The sequence below is a fragment of the Doryrhamphus excisus genome, chromosome 6 (assembly GCF_030265055.1).
Source record: "Doryrhamphus excisus isolate RoL2022-K1 chromosome 6, RoL_Dexc_1.0, whole genome shotgun sequence".
NCBI classification, from domain to species: Eukaryota; Metazoa; Chordata; class Actinopteri; order Syngnathiformes; family Syngnathidae; genus Doryrhamphus; species Doryrhamphus excisus.
In genome coordinates, this window is record NC_080471.1 from 19,369,693 (window position 1) to 19,392,346 (window position 22,654).

A 22,654-nucleotide genomic window follows, 5' to 3' on the forward strand; every position below is an offset into this window, starting at 1 on the left:
AACTATGGAGTGATAGTTTATACTGTACCTTTCTCTGTGTCCTCTTGCCCAATGTCAGCTACAATGTCATCAATGCTATCTGGTACCACATTACACTGCTCTCCCTGTGCAGACAAGGACAAGTATAATAACACACAAATAATACCCCCTCAAAACCGCTTTCATAGAATATGACAAAATATACTTTGATCAAATGAATTCTATTCATGGATTATGGACGTACAATAGTCATTCTGATAATTCTGAGCAATATAAGGACAACCACTCAACAATCTGATCACACAAATCTTAAGCCCCCGCCACACAAAGCACGAATCAGCACAAATCAAGCAGAACTGGCCAGAATGAAAAAGTTTCAAAATTGCACTGTTCTCAAATATCTTACTTTTATTTTTCTACACAAAAGATAAAAAAATAAATAAACAAATCAAGAATAAAGAAAATCAATCAATCAGTAATAAATAAATAAGTATAATAATAATAAAACAGCAAATAAAAACTTGAGAAACCACATATACTAGTTGGTGGGTAGACAAATTATTTTTTTCAGATTAAAATAAAGCATTATTAGAGCCCTGTAGACATGACAAAACACGACTATAGTCACATTTACACTATTTTTATTTACAACATATTGCGCAACTGCAGGGTCTTGAGACACATGCTAACTCGCAAACTAGAGAGCTAGCGACCTAAACGGTAGCCTTCAAGTTATTTCCTTTAAACTTAAATAGCCAAAAACTTACCACTTCCACACGGATAGGGAGGATAACTATTAACAGTTATTTAACCTTTAACATGAACATTAATCAAACGTAATAATTTTTTCTGGGTACATGATACAATACAGCATCCATATCAAACTTGCGCGGGCCGCACTAACATTAAACTTTCATATCAAGGCGGGGGCCTCAAACTAGTGTCCTGCGGGCCACATTTGGCCCGCGGGCCGCATGTTTGAGACCCCTGATCTAAACAATATGACGCATGTCAGTACATCTAAAAGAAAAAAACATGCCAGAATATTTTACCTTCCTAGCAATGCGTTCCACCACCACTCTGGCCACAGGGGTAATTGCCCCACCTTCGGGGTCGTAGAAAGGGCTCTGAGGGTGATCCAAACTAGTTAAAGACCGAATCTTCTCTTGGGGAATGGTAGCCTTGTTTGGCGACTATAAAAACAAACACATAAAACATCAGTGAACAGTCAACTAATTGTACAAAACAGTAGACATTAGACAAAAGTTAACAAGTCAAGCAGACAGACATGTCTGCTATCATAAAAATGAATGTATGAAATAATAAAATAATAATAAAATTTAATTATAATAATAAAAAATAATAGGCATTCTTTAACATTTTAATAATGATTAATTCCCATAATCTTATTGGACTAATTTTTAAAATTCAATAATGTAATAATAATTAGATTATAATAATAGTATATATAATATAGTAATAATAGCAATCATTTCTGCAGAACTTTTTAGTAGGAAGCTTATTTTTTGACTCTCTCTATCACACAAACGCCAACCAACTGGACCCGCTGTGACGTAATCCCTGTGATTATCCTAACGACCTGTATATTGCTAGAAAGCATCTTACTTCAGAAACCTTTGCAATAATTTTAGTTAACAGGTTCATTATGTAATGGAATGTAATTTGTTCACCGCCTCTTTGCGACTACTTTTATTTGTGTGGACACGCTACATAAATCAATGTGAATACTGCAAAAATGCAGGTGAATAACCACGAAAATTAATCATAATTAATTTGTTATTTTAACCCCCTATATGTAGGTAACATATGGTAGCCACTGGCGGTGTTTTTCATGTTTTTGTCTTTCATTGAATCGGTTGCAATCACTCCTTTTAACTGTACATTTAAACTCATTCAATTATGACTGGAGCTTTTTCCAGCTCACCCTGAAGTGGTCACAAGTCAGTAGAAGGATACATAAACAAAGAAGCATTGACAATCTGTATTTGTAAACATCTGTAAACTTTCCTCCTATCAGATTAATGCAGTACAGTAATGAGGATGGGCTTTCATTTTTTTTTTCCAGTTGTAAGCCTTCCTCCTTTTTTGGGATGCTCCATTCCGATAGCACCACTGGTTTGAGGGAGCACTTCAGTCATATCTTTAAATCATAAAAGTTTTCACCAATTGGAATAGGCAGTTTCTTTGCTGACTTAGCATTGAATATCAGTGTCTATGTTCGCTGATTTACACTCAACTTAATAACTAAATAATTACAGACGCTTGCAATATCTGTTGATATGAAACAGGTGAACGAAACACTATTCCAACCGACTACCCTTGCCCAAATCAGTGTGAAGTAAAATCAATATTAAATCTCATTACTTCATATGAGATACCGCTATCAGTGCCGGCATCCCAGGGTATAAGCTCCGTCTCCATTCGCTGGACCCAGCCGCATTCTTTGGTGCAAAGGTCCTCTCCTGACAGTCCTACGTTCCAATCAGGACTAGGTCCGAGCATGGTGAGGAAGGACATCAGATGACGACTTTGGTCCACAGAAAATTCTGCCGAAGGAGCAGCACGCCTGAAGGACATAGGTTGTAAATATGGTACATTCTTCTATCATTTGTTTAAGGTCAAATGGAAGCTGGAGCAGGGTACATAATGTACAAATAACACAAAATGATAAGAGTGTATTCCAACTGCAGCATTATTATGTACTATGGAAATTAAAAAGGTAAAAATATAAAAAGATCGTTTGATGTCACTCCATTATTCCTACCCTGCTGTGTATTTTCTGCTTTATGCCAGCCGTTAGTTTTTCCCACAATGCTTTTAGATACACTTTGGTCTTCTCTTGTTATTTTTTTTCATACACATTTTTCAGTTGCTTTTGTGAACTTGACTTTTCTCACACACAGCCTCTGCCTCCAGGATCTAATGCAACACAAAACGCCTCAATTATGTTAACATTGAACCATTGGAAGTTAATAAAGTTTGGCTTCAATAAATAGGTGTAGAATATCAGAATAACATTATATTCATTATTTTCACTCGCTAAATGTACTGCAAAAAAGGTCAGTAAGGATAATTCATAATGCCGCCTACAGAGAACATACTAACTCCTTATTTCTAAAATCACAAATACTTAAACTTGCTGATATAGTTCATCTTCAAACAGCTAAAATAATGCATAAGGCTAAAAATAACCAATTAGCTAAAAATGTCATCCGATACTTCTCTACAAGAGAGGAGAAATATGATCTCAGGGAAGAAGTACATTTGAAACACTTATATGCTAGGACTACGTTAAAAAGCCATAGCATTTCAGTATGTGGAATCAAACTATGGAATGGATTGAGTAAGACCCTCAAACAATGCACAACGATGAGCCAATTCAAGAAACAATACAAGCAGTTGATGTTTGCTAAATACAAGGATGAAGAGTCAGAATATCAGAATAACATTACATTCATTATATTCACTTGCTAAATGTACTGCAAAAAAAGGTCAGTAAGGATAATTCATAATGCCGCCTACAGAGAACATACAAACTCCTTATTCCTAAAATCGCAAATACTTCAAATCAAATCTTCAAACAGCTAAAATAATGCATAAGACTAAAAATAACCATTCATTCATTTTCTACCGCTTTTTCCTCACGAGGGTCGCGGGTGTGCTGGAGCCTATCCCAGCTGTCTTTGGGCGAGAGGCGGGGTACACCCTGGTCTGGTCGCCAGCCAATCACAGGGCACATATAGACAAACAACCATTCACACTCACATTCATACCTATGGACAATCTGGAGTCGCCAATTAACCTAGCATGTTTTTGGAATGTGGGAGGAAACCGGAGTACCCGGAGAAAACCCACGCATGCACGGGGAGAACATGCAAACTCCACACAGAGATGGCCGAGGGTGGAATTGAACCCTGGTCTCCTAGCTGTGAGGTCTGCGCGCTAACCACTCGTCCACCGTGCCGCCCCAGAATAACATTATATTCACTCACTAAATGTACTGCAAAAAAGGTCAGTAAGGATAATTCATAATACCGCCTATAGAGAACATACTAACTCCTTCTATACTTCTCTTATGTATGCTTATGTCTTTAGTAGTGAAAGTCTTACTTACAGGTTGAGCGGCTGCCACGCAGGCCATTGGGCTTTGGTTTTAATGACAGTCAGGACTTCATCTCCCTAAAACAGAAACCAAAACAAAAAGAGCAAATAAATAAAGTGACAGAAAAAAGGGTTAAGTTCATTCCATATTTCACTGACATTTTTAATGTAATATTTTGCCCATCATCCGCAAATTTTATGTGAGACATGAACACATATGTTTTTCTATTTTCTGTGTATTCTGAAGGTATAAAAACAGCTTCAATGTTACTACAGACAATTCACTCACTGCAAATCACATCAGATACAACATCGGTGAAATCACAAATCCCTTATTCAGCAAAAGTAGAATGAGAAATGATGTGCTTATGATAGTCCAGCTGCTGATTAAATCAGCATTATAAAATGTCTGGAAACACACACACACTAAATGTGTTATACTATTGTAACACTAAATGTGTGTGTGTGTGTTCGGGGGAGGTCGTCCTGTTGATAAGTGGTGTGGATAAAAACAAAGTTAAGACTCAATCCATCATGTGCCCAGAACACCTTGGAGCTTTGCGGCTTCTCTGACCCCATATGCCACCCCATCTCTTCAGCTACACACACATGCACTTATAAAAGGCTAGACAGGTATCCATATCCATACAGTGGTGGGGATTTTAATGTTTGTCACACTTAAATGTTTCAGATCAACACAGTGGAGGAATTTTAGCCCACTCAATGGCTGTAATTTAGCTTTATTGGACGGTGAAGCAGCAAAATAGCTCCAGACCATCACACTACCACCACCCTATTTTACTGTTGGTTACTTTTATGCTAGATGTAATGCAGGGGTCTCAAACACACTAGTTTGAGGCCTCCGCCTTGATTGAAAGTTCTTGATCCTATCCATCCTGGTCACTCCCAATGAGAACCTCAGCATCCTCATCTCTCCTACCTCCAGTTCTGCTTCCTGTCTTTTCCTCAGTTGCACTATCTCAAGACCAGGGGTCTCAAACACACGGCCCGCGGGCCAAATGTGGCCCGCAGGACACTAGTTTGAGGCCCCCGCCTTCATATGAAAGTTTAATGTTAGTGCGGCCCACGCAAGTTTGATATGGATGCTGTATGGTATCATGTACCCAGAAAAAAACAACCATTCACACTCACATTCATACCTATGGACAATTTGGAGTTGCCAATTAACCTAGCATGTTTTTATGTTTTTATTCTTGATTTGTTTATTAATTTTTCATCTTATTTTGTGCAGAAAAATAAAAATTAAGATATTTGAGAACAGTTGAATGTTTTATCAGAGCTTTTATTGTCAAAAATCGGAACCAAAGCACTGACAAAGTTTGTATATTTTTCTGTTTGTAATAAATGCGTTGTTTTTTTTGGGAAAACCTGATGCGGCCCAGCCCCTAGCTCCAGTGGCCCCCAGGTAAATTGAGTTTCAGACCCCTGACCTAGCATGTTTTTGGAATGTGGGAGGAAACCGGAGTACCCCGAGAAAACCCACGCCTGCACGGGGAGAACATGCAAACTCCACACAGAGATGGCCGCGGGTGGGATTGAACCCTGGTCTCCTAGCTGTGAGGTCTGCGCGCTAACCAGTGTGAATATCATTACTAAATATTATTTAATAACAGAGTGCGTGTGTGACAAAGATGACAAATGAAGTTAAATGATTTTTAGCATGATGTGAAATGATAAATGTGACACATAACTGAATGAACTCAAAATGTATAACTATATATCACATATTCATAGTTAGAAAAGGAAACTCTAATCTGTCATCCGTCTCTGTGCAGTTCAAGTAAATCATAAAAACCGTCTCCATTAACAAAACACAGGGGAAATAAATGTTCAGACATTCATCCAAGGTTATGAATGTTATAATGTGGCTGCAGGTGACAGATAACAGATTGGAAGTGTTCAATTGTCCAAAGCCACTTCTTCTTAGAAAATTGAGAAGGAAGCAAACCTGTTTATGTGCTGTTATAAGAGCCGGTTCTGTGCTTCTGGCAGCTTGGGTGATGCGGATGCCTCTGGCAGGCTCTTTTTGTATTTTATTATATCACAGTTGTATTGAGCGAGAAACACTCTATTAAAAAAAAACGAAAAAAATCTGAGAAAATCTTCTGCTGAGATCACTGATCATAAAAAACTAAAACTTCGGAGATCTAATTCAACAATCATCACAGGTTAAGACCAAAGTACCACAAACTGTTTTATGTGAGCACGATCTAGGAAAGAAGAACATTATATTACGCTTTAGAACTTCTTCTTTCTCTTTTGGCTTTTCCTTTCAGGGGTCGCCACAGCAAATCAATCTCCTCCATCCAACCCTGTCTTCTGCATCTGTCTATCTCACACCAACTACCCTCATGTCCTCCTTCACTACATCCATGAACATCCTCATTGGTCTTCCTCTACAACTTCCTCTACGCTCTAAATGCAGCATCTCTCCTCTGGACATGTCCGAACCATCTCAGTCTGGCCTCTTTGACTTTATTTCCAAGGCCTCTAACATGTAATGTATTCCTTCCTGATCCTATCCATCCTGGTCACTCCCAATGAGAACCTCAGCATCCTCATCTCTCCCACCTCCAGTTGCACTCTCTCTTGACCATGAGTCTCAAACACGCAGCCCACAGGCCAAATGTGGTCCGCAGGACACTAGGTTGAGGCCCCCGCCTTCATATGAAAGTTTAATGTTAGTGTGGCCCGCGCAAGTTTGATATGGATGCTGTATGGTATCATGTACCCAGAAAAATTATTACGTTTGATTAATGTTCATGTTAAAGGTTAAATAACTGTTAATAGTTATCCTCACTATCCGTGTGGAAGTGGTAAGTTTTTGGCTATTTAAGTTTAAAGGATGAAGGCTAACGTTTAGGTCGCTAGCTCTCAAGACCCTGCAGTTGCGCAATATGTTGTAAATAAAAAGAGTATAAATGTGACTATAGTCGTGTTTTGTCATGTCTACAGGGCTCTAATAATGCTTTGTTCATTTTAATCTGAAAAAAATAATTTGTCTACCCACCAACTATATGTGGTTTCTTAAGTTTTTATTATTTGCTGTTTTATTATTATTATTATATTTATTTATTACTGATTGATTGATTTTCTTTATTCTTGATTTTATATTTATTTTTCATCTTATTTTGTGTAGAAAAATAAAAATTAAGATATTTAAGAACAGTGGAATGTTTTATCAGACCTGAGCTCCAGTGGCCCCCAAGTAAATTGAGTTTGAGACCCCTGGTCTAGACCACCAACACCAACAACATGACTGGTCTCACCACACGCCTGACCCTTTTCTCCACCCGTTCCATCCTGCCTGCACACGCTTCTTCACCTCCTTTTCACAATCTCTATCGTTCTGAACTGTTGACCCCAAGTACTTACAATATTCTCCACCTTCTGTATCTCTTCTCCCTGTAACCTCACTCTTCCACTAGGGTCCCTCTCATTCACACACAAATACTCCGTCTTGCTGCAGCTAATCTTCATTCCTCTCCTTTCCAGGGCAAACCTCCACTCTTCTAGCATCTCCTCCACCTGTTCCCCTACTCTCACTACAAATCACAATGTCTGTAAACATCATAGTCCATGGAGATTCTTGTCTAACCCCTCTCTCTCTCTCAATATATATATATATATATATATATATATATATATATATATATATATATATATATATATATATATATATATATATATATATATATATATATATATATATATATATATATATATATATATATTATATATATATATATAATTAATTCCTTATGGACTGAATTGCTGTCACATAACTCTGAGCTGTTTTCCCTTAGGGAACATGGTAATTATCTTGTCACAGACCTGTCTAAGGGTGTTGAACATGGTGGGCTGATGGGCAAAAACTATAACTGGCTCCTGGGTACCTAATGAAGAGGGAAGGGGGACTTGTGTGAAGCTGCTGTCACGCTGGAAATGTCAAGCCATACATGAGCACTGAGGTTGAAATAGGGGTCTTGATAATAACTTTAACAATTCCTATCCAAGGGGCGGCACGGTGGTCGAGTGGTTAGCGCGCAGACATCACAACTAGGAGACCAGGGTTCAATTCCACCCGCGGCCATCTCTGTGTGGAGTTTGCATGTTCTCCCCGTGCATGCGTGGGTTTTCTCCGGGTACTCCGGTTTCCTCCCACATTCCAAAAACATGCTAGGTTAATTGGCGACTCCAAATTGTCCATAGGTATGAATGTGAGTGTGAATGGTTGTTTGTCTATATGTGCCCTGTGATTGGCTGGCGACCAGTCCAGGGTGTACCCCGCCTCTCGCCCAAAGACAGCTGGGATAGGCTCCAGCACCCCCGCGACCCTCGTGAGGAAAAAGCGGTAGAAAATGAATGAATTAATTTCTATCCAACAAAAAATGCAGGACTGAACCAATTAATTAATCAAAAGTCAAAGGATAGGCTAAGAAGGATGTGGTCAGTAAGAGCATTAATATGTCTGAATTTTTTTATAGTTTTGACCCCATGTAGATACTACATATGTAGATACTACATATTCTGTGATCCAGAATATCAAAATGCAAATAAATACCAACCAAGAGTGATAATATTATGTAAATTACGCCTTTAAATAATCACATTACTTTAACATGTTTTATACAAGATTTAATAATAATGGTCATAACAATGATAATCAATTGTGCAATAACTGAATCTGGGAACATTTGGTATCTTTTATCTGATTAAAGAATGGAATTGCCATGTTTTGTCCCTTTTTTTTACAAATACAAGTTGATATTTCTTTTCACAAAGTGTGTCCATCACAACAGCTTGCCTGCGCTGTTTCATGGTAAGCCTTTGATGCTCAACACAGAACTCGGCAATCATTATGCTGTTTGCCCGAAAAGGTTCCATTATCATTTTTCACATTTTTTGCAGCTTTTTTCCTTCTGTAATGCATTTAATTAGCCTCAGCTGCTCTTCTCTGCAATACCTGAATCAGAGCACTGTCTTCTGGGATCATGGGATGTACCTGGTGCAGTAAACAACACGCTTGAGCTTGTCAGTCATGTTCCCCAGTGCTGCACCCAAACACTGACAAATGGCTGGGTTGTGCCAGGAAGGGCATCTGGCATAAAAGTAAGGCAAAACAAATCATGCAAGTGATTTGCTGTTTAACCCCTGATGGGAGAAGCCGAAATACCATGGAATTGCCATGTTGGATATTTCCTATTCCGCAGCAGTCTGTAAAGTGACATTATTGTTATATGTTTTGTTCACATACAGTATTTCCTGTTGCAATGAATTGTTGCTTGTACTACATATATGCAGTTTTTGTTCGTATCTACTGTCCATGGTCAAACATGGTTGGACATATCAGTCAGTCATACTTGGAACTACCATATAATCTAAATGATCCGCAACACAATACATGCATCAAAACAAGTTTGTTACATGCCAACAGCAAGACAAATGTCAGGAACAAAACGCTGACCTCAACACCACTTTTGTGGACCTGATATAAGCCTTTGATACGGTCTCTGGTTTTGCCTCTGGTCTATTTTGAAACTAGCAGAAAATTTTCCTTTGACAGACCCCCAACTCCCGGGAGAGACCCTCTTCCAGGATCGTCCAGCATGGCGAGAGGGGCAATCAGGAAAGGAGCAGTAGCGCATGAGGCACAGCACATCAAAACTGACATGTTCAAGCACACACCGCACAAGTCTTTCGTCAATGGCGATACTCCTCCTTCACCACAAACTGCCGCTGAACTCTCTTGTCTAATTGTCCAAAGCTAAAGTCATAGGCTCTAAATGTTCGAGTTCTTACACGTTATAAGCACTGTTATGTGTTTAAAAAATAAAATACACTACCATGACCTCGAACGTCCTTGTCCATTGTCCTTGACAGCATGACAAGCATGACACACGGGCGTTAATCTTCAGTTAATGTAAGCCACATGTTACATTCTTTATTCTTCAACCTGACTGGATGTTAATGGATGCATTCAATGAGGCAGATTCTTTGGCAAAATAAAATTAGCTGTTTTGCTTCAAATGACACAATGGTCATGTTCAAGATCAAAGTTCATGATCAAAGAAGGATAAAGGAGCTTACCACTTCCACACTAGCCATGTTTACATGAGGAGTTTTTCTCTTTCCGAATGACCTTTCCTAAAGCAATGGTATACATGGAAAGGAATATTCCAATCGCGTGTCTACATGCGCCGCTATAATCAACCAGAATAGTCAATGGGGCATGCGCAGTAAAACGTAAACACCAACATCACGTGATACCGACTTCCTCGAGTTTTTCTTTCACTTAATAACTCCGTATTGACAGTTTTTCCTTCGTCCAGTCTTGAAATTTAGTTTGAATCAAAAACAAACTTTCCGCAGCAGTTCAGTGCCGATTGCTCGCCTCCATTTTTTCAAATCGAACGTCTGGCGCTGCGTGTTACATCATATCTCAGCATTCGCTGAAAGAACGCACCCGGGAACAGGAAAAGATAAAGTTCAATCTTGCTAATATTTTATAATTAAGCTCGGCACATGTTTTATATAGATATGTATTTTCTTTTTTTAATAAAACTGGACTTGTGAATGGCGTATAGAAGGGTTTAGATTCTGTTCCACAGATGGCGCTAATTAACACGAAAGCTGCTTGCCAACCGCCAATAAACAACAGAAGAAGAAAAACACCACAAAGAAGAACGCAGTCTGACAACTTTCCGATTGAGCGGGTACAAGATACCTCAATCGGATTGGGGAAAGGAATATTCCACCCCTGTGAATCTGATTATATTTTCATTCAGATTGGCACTTTTCTTTCGGAATGAGGCGTATACAAAGGTTACATTCTTTCCGTTTGAGCAAATAACCCGAATGGAATTGGAGTATTTGGGTCCATGTATACGGGACTATTGTATACGTTATGTATATATGTATATATGTTTTGGACGTCTCCGTTCTTACAATTGCAACCATTACCTAAATAATCAACATCAAAATACAAGCCGACAATACGTTTGTTACTGTACAGGAAATGTCTTTGAAACAATAAGGAGAATCTGTCCTGTCTGACAGTCTTCATCCTTGCCTGATTTGGTGGCTTGTCTCCCTCCTGTAGCCAATTAGAGTCAATTGTGAGACTCAGCCTGACACAGGCGTTCTCAAACTCCCGCAAGACCCTGTGAGTGTTTGCACAAGACTGTGGGTGGGAGTATATGTGTGTGGAAGTTCTAACGTCACCACTTCAGCTAACTACTTTCAGATATACTCTTTTTCAACAAAGCTATTATGTTAGCACCACATGATACTTCCATGTGGGCTCAAATCATACTTTGGCTGACACACCAATGTACAGTATACACACAAAGACAAATCACTGTGCTGAACAGCGTTTCTCCTTTCCCACGCACCTCTTGTTCTCTGAGACAAGTGACGACAATTCCAAATATAGCGCAACTGACAGCAGACTGTCAAATCATCAATATTGCATCCATGCACTTTAATGCTCATGGCAACAGCAGCATTTTTATTGAAGTCAACTTGTGATGCTTGACATATGCATCAATAACAACCTGCTTTTTGGCATGATCATACATATATCATAACATATTCATTAATTTTCTACCGCTTATCCTCACGAGGGTCGCGGGGGTGCTGGAACATATCCCAGCTGTCTTTGGGGTACACCCTGGACTGGTCGCCAGCCAATCACAGGGCACATATAGACAAACAACCATTCACACTCACATTCATACCTATGGACAATTTGGAGTCGCCAATTAACCTAGCATGTGTGCATGTGTGCATGCGTGGGTTTTCTCCGGGGACTCTGGTTTCCTCTCACATTCCAAAAACATGCTAGGTTAATTGGCGACTCTTTGAGTGTGAATGGTTGTTTGTCTATATGTGCCCTGTGAGTGGCTGGCGACCAGTCCAGGGTGGACCTTGCCTCTCGCCCGAAGACAGCTGGGATAGGCTCCAGCACTCCCTGTGACCCTTGTGAGGATAAGTAGTAGAAAATGAATGAATGAATGAATGGTTTGATGTATCGCCGATCGGCCAATCCAAGAGACCTTTACTTAATTAAACTATATTTGTTCAATAAACTGTCTGAAAATACAGGATTCCTTTGTATAGGTAAAAAAAGGGATTAACACTTCCAAAACATAGCATAATCAAGGCTAATTAAAATGTGAATTTGGACAGCTTTTCATTATATAATCTTTGCAATGAGAACAATGAAATGGAGGAGAAAAAAAAAGAGCAGCACAACAATGAAGGCCACATACCAAGAGTATTTCCGGCAAACAACCAAGCAGGCTGAAAAAAAATCCTTGCTGAGGCTTTTTGAGTAGCACCACAAAGAAACAAATACTCTGAGCAGCATGTAAAATCTTGACAGCGGTGGTTTGTGAACATGCACATAGAGACGGAAAGAGCTCTTTATTCAGCAGGACTGTCCTTGCTCTCAATCTGAGGGGTGACAACCATGTGACAAGTAGGAAGGAGAAGATTCTTACGTCGCTCTTTGTCGGTTAGTTGTGTAATTTTTACTTTCTTGAGAAGCAATAAAGATGTGCGCCAAAGAGCTTCTGTGTGTCTGATTGTGTGTTTTTGCCTATCTGCCTGTGTGTATCTTTGGCACATTTTGCAGCAATTTCCTGTCAAGTGTTTTGAGAAGAGATATGAAGCTGAAGGATAGCACTCTCTTCTTGGTCAGTAAAAACTCAATTCATATATTTGTGATGTGCGAGGAAAAGAGCAAACAAATGAAGAAAATAACATGGGACGGAGAGAAGAAAGAATAGAGAAAATAAAATAATAAGGATAATAAGGAAAGCAATGAGTGTAAATGAAGGTGGATATAGTAAAAGGCCAGCGCAAGTAACATTCATTAATTTTCTACTGCTTATCCTCACGAGGGTCGCAGGGGGGTGCTGGAGCCTATCCCAACCATCTTCGGGCAAAAGGCGGGGTACACCCTGGACTGGTTGCCAGCCAATCACAGGGTACATATAGTCAAACAACCATTCACACTCACATTCATACCTATGGACAATTTGGAGTCGCCAATTAACCTAGCATGTTTTTGGAATGTGGGAGGAAACCGGAGTACCCGGAGAAAACCCACGGGGAGAACATGCGAACTGCACACAGAGATGTCCAAGCGGGGAATCGAACATGGGTCTCTGAGCTGTGTGGCCTGCGCGCTAACCGTGCAGCCATGTTGTTATTTTTTATGTTATTATTATTTTTTGTATTCATGTCATTTGGAGACATTCATTCATTCATTCATTCATTTTCTACCGCTTGGGTCGCTGAGGTGCAGCGATCGGCAGCCAATCACAGGGCACATATAGGCAAACAACCATTCACACTCACATTGATACCTATGGACAATTTGGAGTCACCAATTAACCTAGCATGTTTTTGGAATGTGGGAGGAAACCGGAGTACCCGGAGAAAACCCATGCATGCAAACTCCACACAGAGATGGCGGATTGATGGAATTGAACTTGAGTCTCCTAGCTGTGAGGCTTGCGTGCTAACCACTCCCCACCATGCAGCCGCAAGTAACATTAAAAAATGAACCAATACATAAATAAATAAAATGTAAACAATATGGAGACATTTATGGATGAAATGACCAACTTCTATGGGCTGGGAAGGTCACTGTGACACATTTGACATTTTTTTCCCCTCAAAAGTGCGACATTTTTATGTAAGGTCATCATCAGCAATTTATCCCTGAGAGGCAACACTCTGGAAAGAACCACTGTGACTATGTGTGGACTTATCTTTATACTTCTGTGACTACTTAGTTTAAAAAATGAATCTAATCTAATGGCATTTTCATGAGCACAACTTACAAGAAACAGCTGAGCAGCATATTTAAAAGAAGACAAGTTTGAAACAAATGGCTTTGGCCAGCAGCTCTTGATATTTGGCTGTGTAATCTCAGCTGGACGAAACCATGACATTTTACACTTGACATTAATTTAAGCAAGACAGGGTTTTTGTCTTATCCTGTATCGGTGTTTGCATATGACATTTAAATCAATTCATGATTGCAGTTGGATTCATAATTATATATTATGAATGTAAATTACTACCAATCACTTCCTCATGCTATTGAATGAAGAACACTCTCCAAACTTTTGACTTGTAGCGTACATTAATAATTCTGATTCTGGTGATACTGTATGAATACAAGCTTAAAGCAGTGTTATGGCCATTTTGCTTCCACATTGTCCCTTAATTTGCTGTGGCAATGCATGTTATTTATTAATTTATTTATGGCTCAACTTAAAAGCGTGAAAATTAGTGCACTATTTTGCATTCTGTTTACACATAAAGTAAGCACTTGAAAGCAATTTGTGACCGGATATGGTGTGGATTGGCACTCTTCCACACAACGTATTTACACGCCTAGTGCCCAAAAACATTAAGCCCAACGCACATTACTTATGTATTGTCAGCACCATTTCCTGCATCCTTGAAGCATTCGTGGCAATACTTTGTCCCGTGTCACGCAACAGCTTTATTAATTTCTCTATTTTCTATATTCCATATAGTATATATTAACTCGCACTTGCAGAAAGAGAAGGCGGAAAGACCAAGAAGGAGGTATAAACTAGAAAATATTAAGCACGGACAGTGTGCGAGACGGAATTGCTAACTAGAAGACATCGTTTTGGACAAAATGATCACTTATTATGGATTGATTTTAAGATTTTATTGTTTGTTTTTAAGACGTTGACTGGGCTGACCCCCAAATACATCTCGGACCTCATCCAAATTTACTCTCCAGCGCGGTCACACCCTGGACTGGTCGCCAGCCAGTCACAGGGCACATATAGACAAACAACCATTCACACTCACATTCATACCTATGGACAATTTGGAGTCGCCAATTAACCTAGCATGTTTTTGGAATGTGGGAGGAAACCGGAGCACCCGGAGAAAAACCCACGCATGCACGAGGAGAACATGCAAACTCCACACAGAGATGGTATTGGGTGGAATTGAACCCTGGTCTCCTCGCTGTGAGGTCTGCGTGCTAACCACTCAACCCGCCGTGCCACCCTGTTTAAACCTTTATTTATTGTATTTTATTTGTACTTTTTATTTTACTAGTCTGTGCAGCACTTTGGAAACTCTGTATATAAAATGTGCTATATAAAAACAGTGGATTGGACAGTGGATTTTACAGTGGAAACTACAGAAATTACATAAGAATCCTTGCACTGTGCCATTTATGTATGCTGCCTTTGGGTTTAGAGCCAATCATTCATGGGTGAGCTGCAGTCTATCCCAGTTAACTTCAAGCGAGAAGGGAGCCACCCTGCACCTCACCAGTCAATGTCATGGTGAATATAGACACCCATTTACATTCATATTCACCGCTATAGACATAGTCTCCAATTAAACCAACATACGTTTTTTTTTAATACCTGAAAAAACCCACACAGTAATAGCAAGACCAATTTGTGCCAGAACAGAAATATGAAGTGCCTGAAGCTATCCAAAACGAGCTTCATTAGATGTTTTGGTGATGTGCTGGTGCATGTTAGGCCCTGTGGAGTGTTCTTTTGATTGGTGGCCTGGTGGAACATGTAATAGCAAGCCCATGAACATAACTCGATCATGTTTCCTTAACTGTTTATCAACTAAGTCAGCTATACTAGTTATTGTCTTGGAAGTTATGTACACCATGAATCATCTTTTAGAGTGGAATTATTTTCGTTAATGTGTTTCTGTAGAGCATTGCAACAAGCGTAAAGTTTACAGGAGCACATATTGCATCATGTTGTGTTTAAAGCCCTCAGGTTTCCTTTGTTGTCTCTTTTCTGTCTGTGTTGTGTCAGCTTTATTCCTGCGATCGTAAGACAATTGGAGGTCAGCATAGACAGCTTTTTTAAGGCTTTGGCCGCACATCACCACAGCTGATTGCTCCTGGGGATAGTTGGGATTCTCGGCTAAAATGGGGATTAATGACCCGTGTCAACTATTCACCTTTATTAACGGCTCAGGTTTTTACCCAGGTTGAACTTGAAGCTTCCAAAGACTTAAAGTGAATTGAAATTGTAGCTCACTCACAGTTAATAAGTGAAAACACTTCAATGTGAAGTAGTTGTACAGATCTTTTAAGGCCATTGCATTGTTGCAAATAACAGACTGGTGTATAAGCATTTTGTTATTAATAAGTTGTAAAGCCGGCTGGACGGTGGTTGAGTGGTTGTTGCACAGGCTACACAGCTAGGAGACCCAAGTTCGTTCCTCCCTCGGCCATCTCTGTGTGGAGTTTGCATGTTCTCCCCATGCATGCGTGGGTTTTCACCGGTTTCCTCCCACATTCCAAAAACATGCTAGGTTAATTAGCAACTCCAAATTGTCCATAGGTATGAATGTGAGTGTGAATGGTTGTTTGTCTATATGTGCCCTGTGATTGGCTGGCCACCAGTCCAGGGTGTACGCCACCTCCTGCCCGAAGACAGCTGGGATAGGCTCCAGCACGCCCACAACCCTCGTGAGGATAAGTAGTAGAAAATGAATGAATGAATAAATGTCTCCAAATGACATGAATACAAAAAATAATAATGTTAAAAATAACAACATGGCTGCACGGTGTTGGAGTGGTTAGCGCGCAGGCCACACTGCTCAGAGACTCAGGTTTGATTCCCCGTTCAGGCATCTCTGTGTGGAGTTTGCATGTTCTCCCCGTGGATGCGTGGGTTTTCTTCGGGTACTCCGGTTTCCTCCCACATTCCAAAAACATGCTAGGTTAATTGGCGACTCCAAATTGTCCATAGGTATGAATCTGAGTGTGAATGGTTGTTTGTCTTTATGTGCTCTGTGATTGGCTGGCCACCAGTCCAGGGTGCCTCTTGCCCGAAGACAGCTGGGATAGGCTCCAGCACGCCCACAACCCTCGTGAGGATAAGTAGTAGAAAATGAATGAATGAATAAATGTCTCCAAATGACATGAATACAAAAAATAATAATGTTAAAAATAACAACATGGCTGCACGGTGTTGGAGTGGTTAGCGCGCAGGCCACACTGCTCAGAGACTCAGGTTTGATTCCCCGTTCAGGCATCTCTGTGTGGAGTTTGCATGTTCTCCCCGTGCATGCGTGGGTTTTCTTCGGGTACTCCGGTTTCCTCCCACATTCCAAAAACATGCTAGGTTAATTGGCGACTCCAAATTGTCCATAGGTATGAATCTGAGTGTGAATGGTTGTTTGTCTTTATGTGCTCTGTGATTGGCTGGCCACCAGTCCAGGGTGCCTCTTGCCCGAAGACAGCTGGGATAGGCTCCACCACGCCCGCGACCCTTGTGAGGATAAGCGGTAGAAAATGAATGAAAGTTGTAAAGCCACTATTTGTTCAAACGTATCAATGCAAAACATAAAATTCAGGCTATAATAAAGTTATTTAATTCCATGATAAAACCAGACTGAAGTCTCCACTGTGTTGTGGTACTTAAATCCAAGACAAAGACAGGCAGAGGCAGCCAAGAGAGGAGTTAGGACTGCCTGTCAGCCCCTAATGTTTGCACACAACAGTCCAAACCAAAACTGACAACACACTATTGTTCTCCTGGAAATGGCCAGAACACACCTTTCACTCGACAGAGAGGGAGGCACAAAGTGAGAGGAAAGAGTGATGCACAGTGAGACCCAGATGAATCAATGCATATCCTCATGACTTTACAACATAGCACATTTAAGTTGAGATCGACAGTTCGCAACCATGTTCAGATGCAATGATGAAAGGAAGTAAATACGCAGAACACTCTGGCCCATCACACACACACACACACCAAACCATGCTATTATTGTACCAATGGTTAGTCAGTATTCATTTTGTGGTTTCAATTCGATGTAGTGCTTTTCTTTGTTTTAGAAACAGGAAATAACAATACCATGTGATTACTATATTAGATTACACCTTTCCTCACTCAGTCCGCATTCCATGTGAGGGACAGGAAGTGTACATTCTGCATTGTGATGCACCTCAATTGACTAATATTTTTCCCAATACTGACTGACTGGCTTTCGACCGTTGAGTTTTGTGTTTTTTTTCATTATTGTACACATTAGAAGCAAAATGTAATGAACACTTGAGTGAAGTCCACTTTGGGATTGAACAAAGTACGGTATGAGAAAAAAAAAAAAAAAAAAGTAAAATACTTGTAACATGAACCCGACCTACCTTTTGCCGAATCTCTTCTTCCATTTTGATGGGGGAGCCAAACTCAGCGACCTGACGAACCCCCTCACTGGCATAACCTCCATACTCCCACAGCACATAACCTCTGGAGTGGGACGCACCGATTAATGCTGACCAATGGTTGGCCCGTCCTGTGGGACAGAAAAAAGTTGCATATTCCTGAAATTGACATTTTTTTTTTTTAACCAAATCACAACAGTAGTCATCTAATAGCACTTAACACATGAAGGTCACAAATGAAAACAGAGAACCTGAAATCCCAATGAGCGAGCACTTTGCAATGAACACCACTAAATTCTGAGTTTCCTCCAGGGAGATGCTTTGCACTTCCACACGTACATTTGCTGCTTGTGGGTCTTGGTGACCTTACCTGCGTCGTCAATAAGTCAAATGCATCTATTGAGCTGAGCTACTGAGGTGAGGTCTGACTTGACTGTTGAGTAATCCATCCGTCCATCAATTATTTTTCTATTCAGTAATATTTAATTTATTTACCTTCAAAAGGTCTTGCGTTACTTTAGCAGTACTGTATATTTATTTTGTACACTTCAATCCACTTCACTGTACATAACTGTAAATGTATTATGTTATATTACAAGTGCACTGTACATGATATGACTATGAGAGTGCATATTTTATTGCACAGCACCACTATATAAGACATGCAAGCTTGTGGTTTGAGCTCACTGGGATAGTCTTTGGGATGGACCTTCTCTGACCAGTTTCCATAAAAGGTGAGTCGGTACTTGGCTGTCCCACAAGCACAGCATTCCATGGTAGGATCTGCAGTCGCCTCACCAAACACACGCTCTGCACAAAGAGAGAAGATATGCACTTTTATTCAATTAGTTATGATGCTGATAATAATAACCACTCAAGGGGAAATTTGGTTGCTGCTGTGTATACGTATCATTTTGTACTAGACACGTGAAGGCATGCAAAAAGAGATGCCAGAGTGGTGGACAGGGCCCCTTACTTGAGACCAGGGAAGTGAGTGCCTTGCTCAAAGGCAGCTTGGCAGTAGTACTTGGCATCTCTCAAACAATTAGTTGCAATTTTGGCCAGTTCTGAAGGCCAAATACTAATACAGTTAAAGTTAACATTTATTAACATAGGTAAATACAGTATTATCATTTATCCGCAAAGTTGCAATTATTATATATGTTTTAAGGCTGTAGAGCCCCTCACACTACAGTCTACACATTTTTCTGAGACAGGCACAATTTTTTTTCACATTTTTCACACAGTTCAAATTTCATTGCCTCATCCCGGCGCGGTTCAGCTGTAGCGTTTTTGTATCTTTGTTAAAACATATCGCTCCTGTTGTAATATTTGACTCCTCTTTATAGTCCTCCAAGAGCCGAAGATTAATTTACAGTGTTCCATAATGAAACCCTAGAGATCATACAACCATGATCCCCAGCAAGGAAACATGGCAGTGATTAACGAAGTAGATCAATTCACATTTAATTGGTTTACAGAACCAAATGTAAGGGCATCTTTTCCCCAGCTCAACCTTCCTCAACACTCACATGAGTATATATATATATAACATCCTCTAACGATAGCTGTAGTAAATACAATAACACACATACAACAGAGCACCAATAGATCGCTCAAATACACCACAGCGACGCAGAAACACAACAAACGTTCATACGCTGTTAAATAGAAACATGCAAAATTGCAAAATCCACAAAAAGGTGGACCGAAATATAGCAAGGGAACACTGAACAGCAAAAATCCATCATATTCCAACAACCTTATTCCAACTTTGACTATTCCAGCAACTATTCCAGCTAACTTTGACACAAATGCATATCGGCCTCTAAGTCCATCCCTGGTATTAAATGGTATATAAACGACTTTAGCCTTGAAGCAGTGTCATACATATTCACTACTGCCCTTGACCAGTGTCTTGCAAAGACAGGTTGATGCGTGTTGTAATTTATGAATGACCAAATTACACTGAAGAACTCATCGCTTTATATCCCAAGTTCTTGCATGATGAGTATAACTTCTAAAGCACTAAACTTGTCAGCAAATTGAAATGGGGGGGCAGACTTGCGTGCATAATAGCCCATAAAATTAGATTTTGGATGGGAAAAGACAGTCAAAAAATGACTCAAATCCTTCTGAGATTATGTCGCAATACTATTTGCCCTGGCTCTACTTTTCATTGTTTAAATTAGCATATTCATCAGAGATAAGTCCAATAATCTCTTCGTCTTACAACTGTTCAGGGACTGTTTACTAAAAGGCAGGCGGGAATGTTGTAGATCTGACATGGCTTTCTCCTCGCAGGGAAGCTAAAAGCTGAAGTTACAGCTCTGTGGTAAAATATAAAAGAATATTTCCACAGGAGATCATGTTGTCCTCACAGCTTCCATCTGATTCAATTCGCTTCATTTTTAAAAATGGCGTAAAAGACTGGGAGTAGTTGTCCAATGATACTAAATGAGCAGTGAGTAAGGACCATGACAAAGTGATGGGCAGCTGTCATTACCTTTCTCACAGAGCCGGATGGTAAGAGAGCCTTCATTTTGGAAATAGATGATTTTCTTCTGGACAATGCTCGCCCTGCAGACAGAAAGAATTGCACGTAGAAAGAGTAGAAAATATTACATTCTGGGAGATCAGTGAGAACAGATATTTGGTGTCTAATACCGTTGTTTTGTTTCCCCCTAAAATCCTATTTGTGTAATCTTCTTCTGTGGACAGAAATGGTAATGGATCCCCTGAAGGTTCCCTGAGTCGTTATTAAATTACAATACATAAGAATACATAAATGCAATACATGAACACTAAATTCAAGAATGAAATAGGAGCGGATCCTTTCACATGCTCAAAGATTCTGAAAGCACCTGGCAATGATATGTAAGTGTTGAAGAGTTTTGCCGTTTTCAAATGTCTTTGAACGCAACATCTGTCTTGACTATGTGTGTGCGGAAGGAGGATGGCTCAGAGTAGAGAGTTAAGTTTGCTGATATGGTTTTGGCTTAGTTCAGCCGGCAGTAGCCTGTTTTGTTTTCGCAATAAAGCGATTATTTATTGACCAACTCCTCATCACATCAACAACAGACGTCGACAACAGCATCGACGTTACATGTACTGCATTCCTTGTTGCCTGCGATGATGTCAGCCTCCCTCTTGGTTCCTCTGGTGGACAGTGCCATCCATCCAATTCCTACGTCACTTGTCCTCCAATTAATTGTTTTGCTCTGATACAATGCATTATGGGAATACCTTACAATATATATATTTTTTCATTTTTAACTCATATTGGTACTTTTTTGTATATTTAGTATGTACATCTATTGATTGTTAAATTGCTGTGTGGTGAATTTTTTTGTTCTTTTGCAATTTCCAATGGGTTGACAAGCTTGTCGTGAGTTTTTTCATAGCTGGTGATTGGCGCCTGTCAAATAAAAAGCTGCCTGGTCCTTACAGACTCGTGCACCACACAATCTTTTATGACATGGAGATGTGAAGCTTATGATCTGGCGTATTTTCTGGACTACAAATGACTCCGGAGTATAAGTCGCATTTTTTGCGAGTAATTTATTTTAACTACTTGACTTAAACAGACATTACGTCCTCTTGGAAGACAAGTTCTAACAATAAAAGAATAGAGAACAGGCTGAATAAGTGTAAGATATGCTAACACAATGGTTATTCAGCTACACAAAAAATAAACATAAACAGAAAAGGTGTCCAGTGTTGATGTAACATAAACAGTTTTTCATTTATAAGTCGCTCTGGAGTATAAGTTGCAGGAACAGCCAACCCTTGAAAAACAGTGTGGAAAATACGGTATATATATGTACGAATCTGTATTTTTTTATTAGAAACACAGTAGTGGCCTTTACAGTACATATTCCAAGCAACAACAAAGTAATCTTACCAAAATTCCTGGATGCAGATTCCAATTGGAATTCCAATGAGTCTTAAACTAAACTAAACTAAACTAAAACTCCAATCAGTTTTAAACTAAATCTCGGATGCTTGCTGCATTTCCACTTCTTCAATGTTTTTGCAATATAACTCTATTTCCTTTTGTCAGCATGGTAGAAACAATGTGCCAGCACTTGATCAATTAGAGACACATAAAAGTGAACAAAGTGAACTACAAAACATTGACGGTACACAAGGGGGGGAACTGCAGATATGAGACTGAAGATATTAGTTATATTGCTTGTGTAAATCTAACAGAGCAAATGGTGCAAAAAGATTGACTGCTTAGGCATGAAATTGAAAAAGAAGTGCAATATACAGACCATTATCACTTTAATTGATTGATTATTCTACAGAACA

The 22,654-nt window shown here is 39.7% G+C and overlaps 1 protein-coding gene across 3 annotated transcripts in view; it reads right to left on the reverse strand.

The window, feature by feature from the left end:
- spon1b (spondin 1b) overlaps nucleotides 1–22,654 on the reverse strand; it is a 57,926-nt gene that overhangs the window by 9,211 nt on the left and 26,061 nt on the right. For all 3 annotated transcript variants that reach the window (XM_058074610.1, XM_058074609.1, XM_058074611.1), the window contains exons 4-10: nucleotides 20,847–20,920; nucleotides 19,028–19,150; nucleotides 18,323–18,471; nucleotides 4,115–4,179; nucleotides 2,365–2,566; nucleotides 1,032–1,172; nucleotides 29–104 (exon numbers count right to left, since the gene is read on the reverse strand). In XM_058074610.1, the coding sequence (XP_057930593.1) occupies nucleotides 29–104; nucleotides 1,032–1,172; nucleotides 2,365–2,566; nucleotides 4,115–4,179; nucleotides 18,323–18,471; nucleotides 19,028–19,150; nucleotides 20,847–20,920 (830 nt within the window). The remainder of the gene's footprint in view (nucleotides 1–28; nucleotides 105–1,031; nucleotides 1,173–2,364; nucleotides 2,567–4,114; nucleotides 4,180–18,322; nucleotides 18,472–19,027; nucleotides 19,151–20,846; nucleotides 20,921–22,654) is intronic.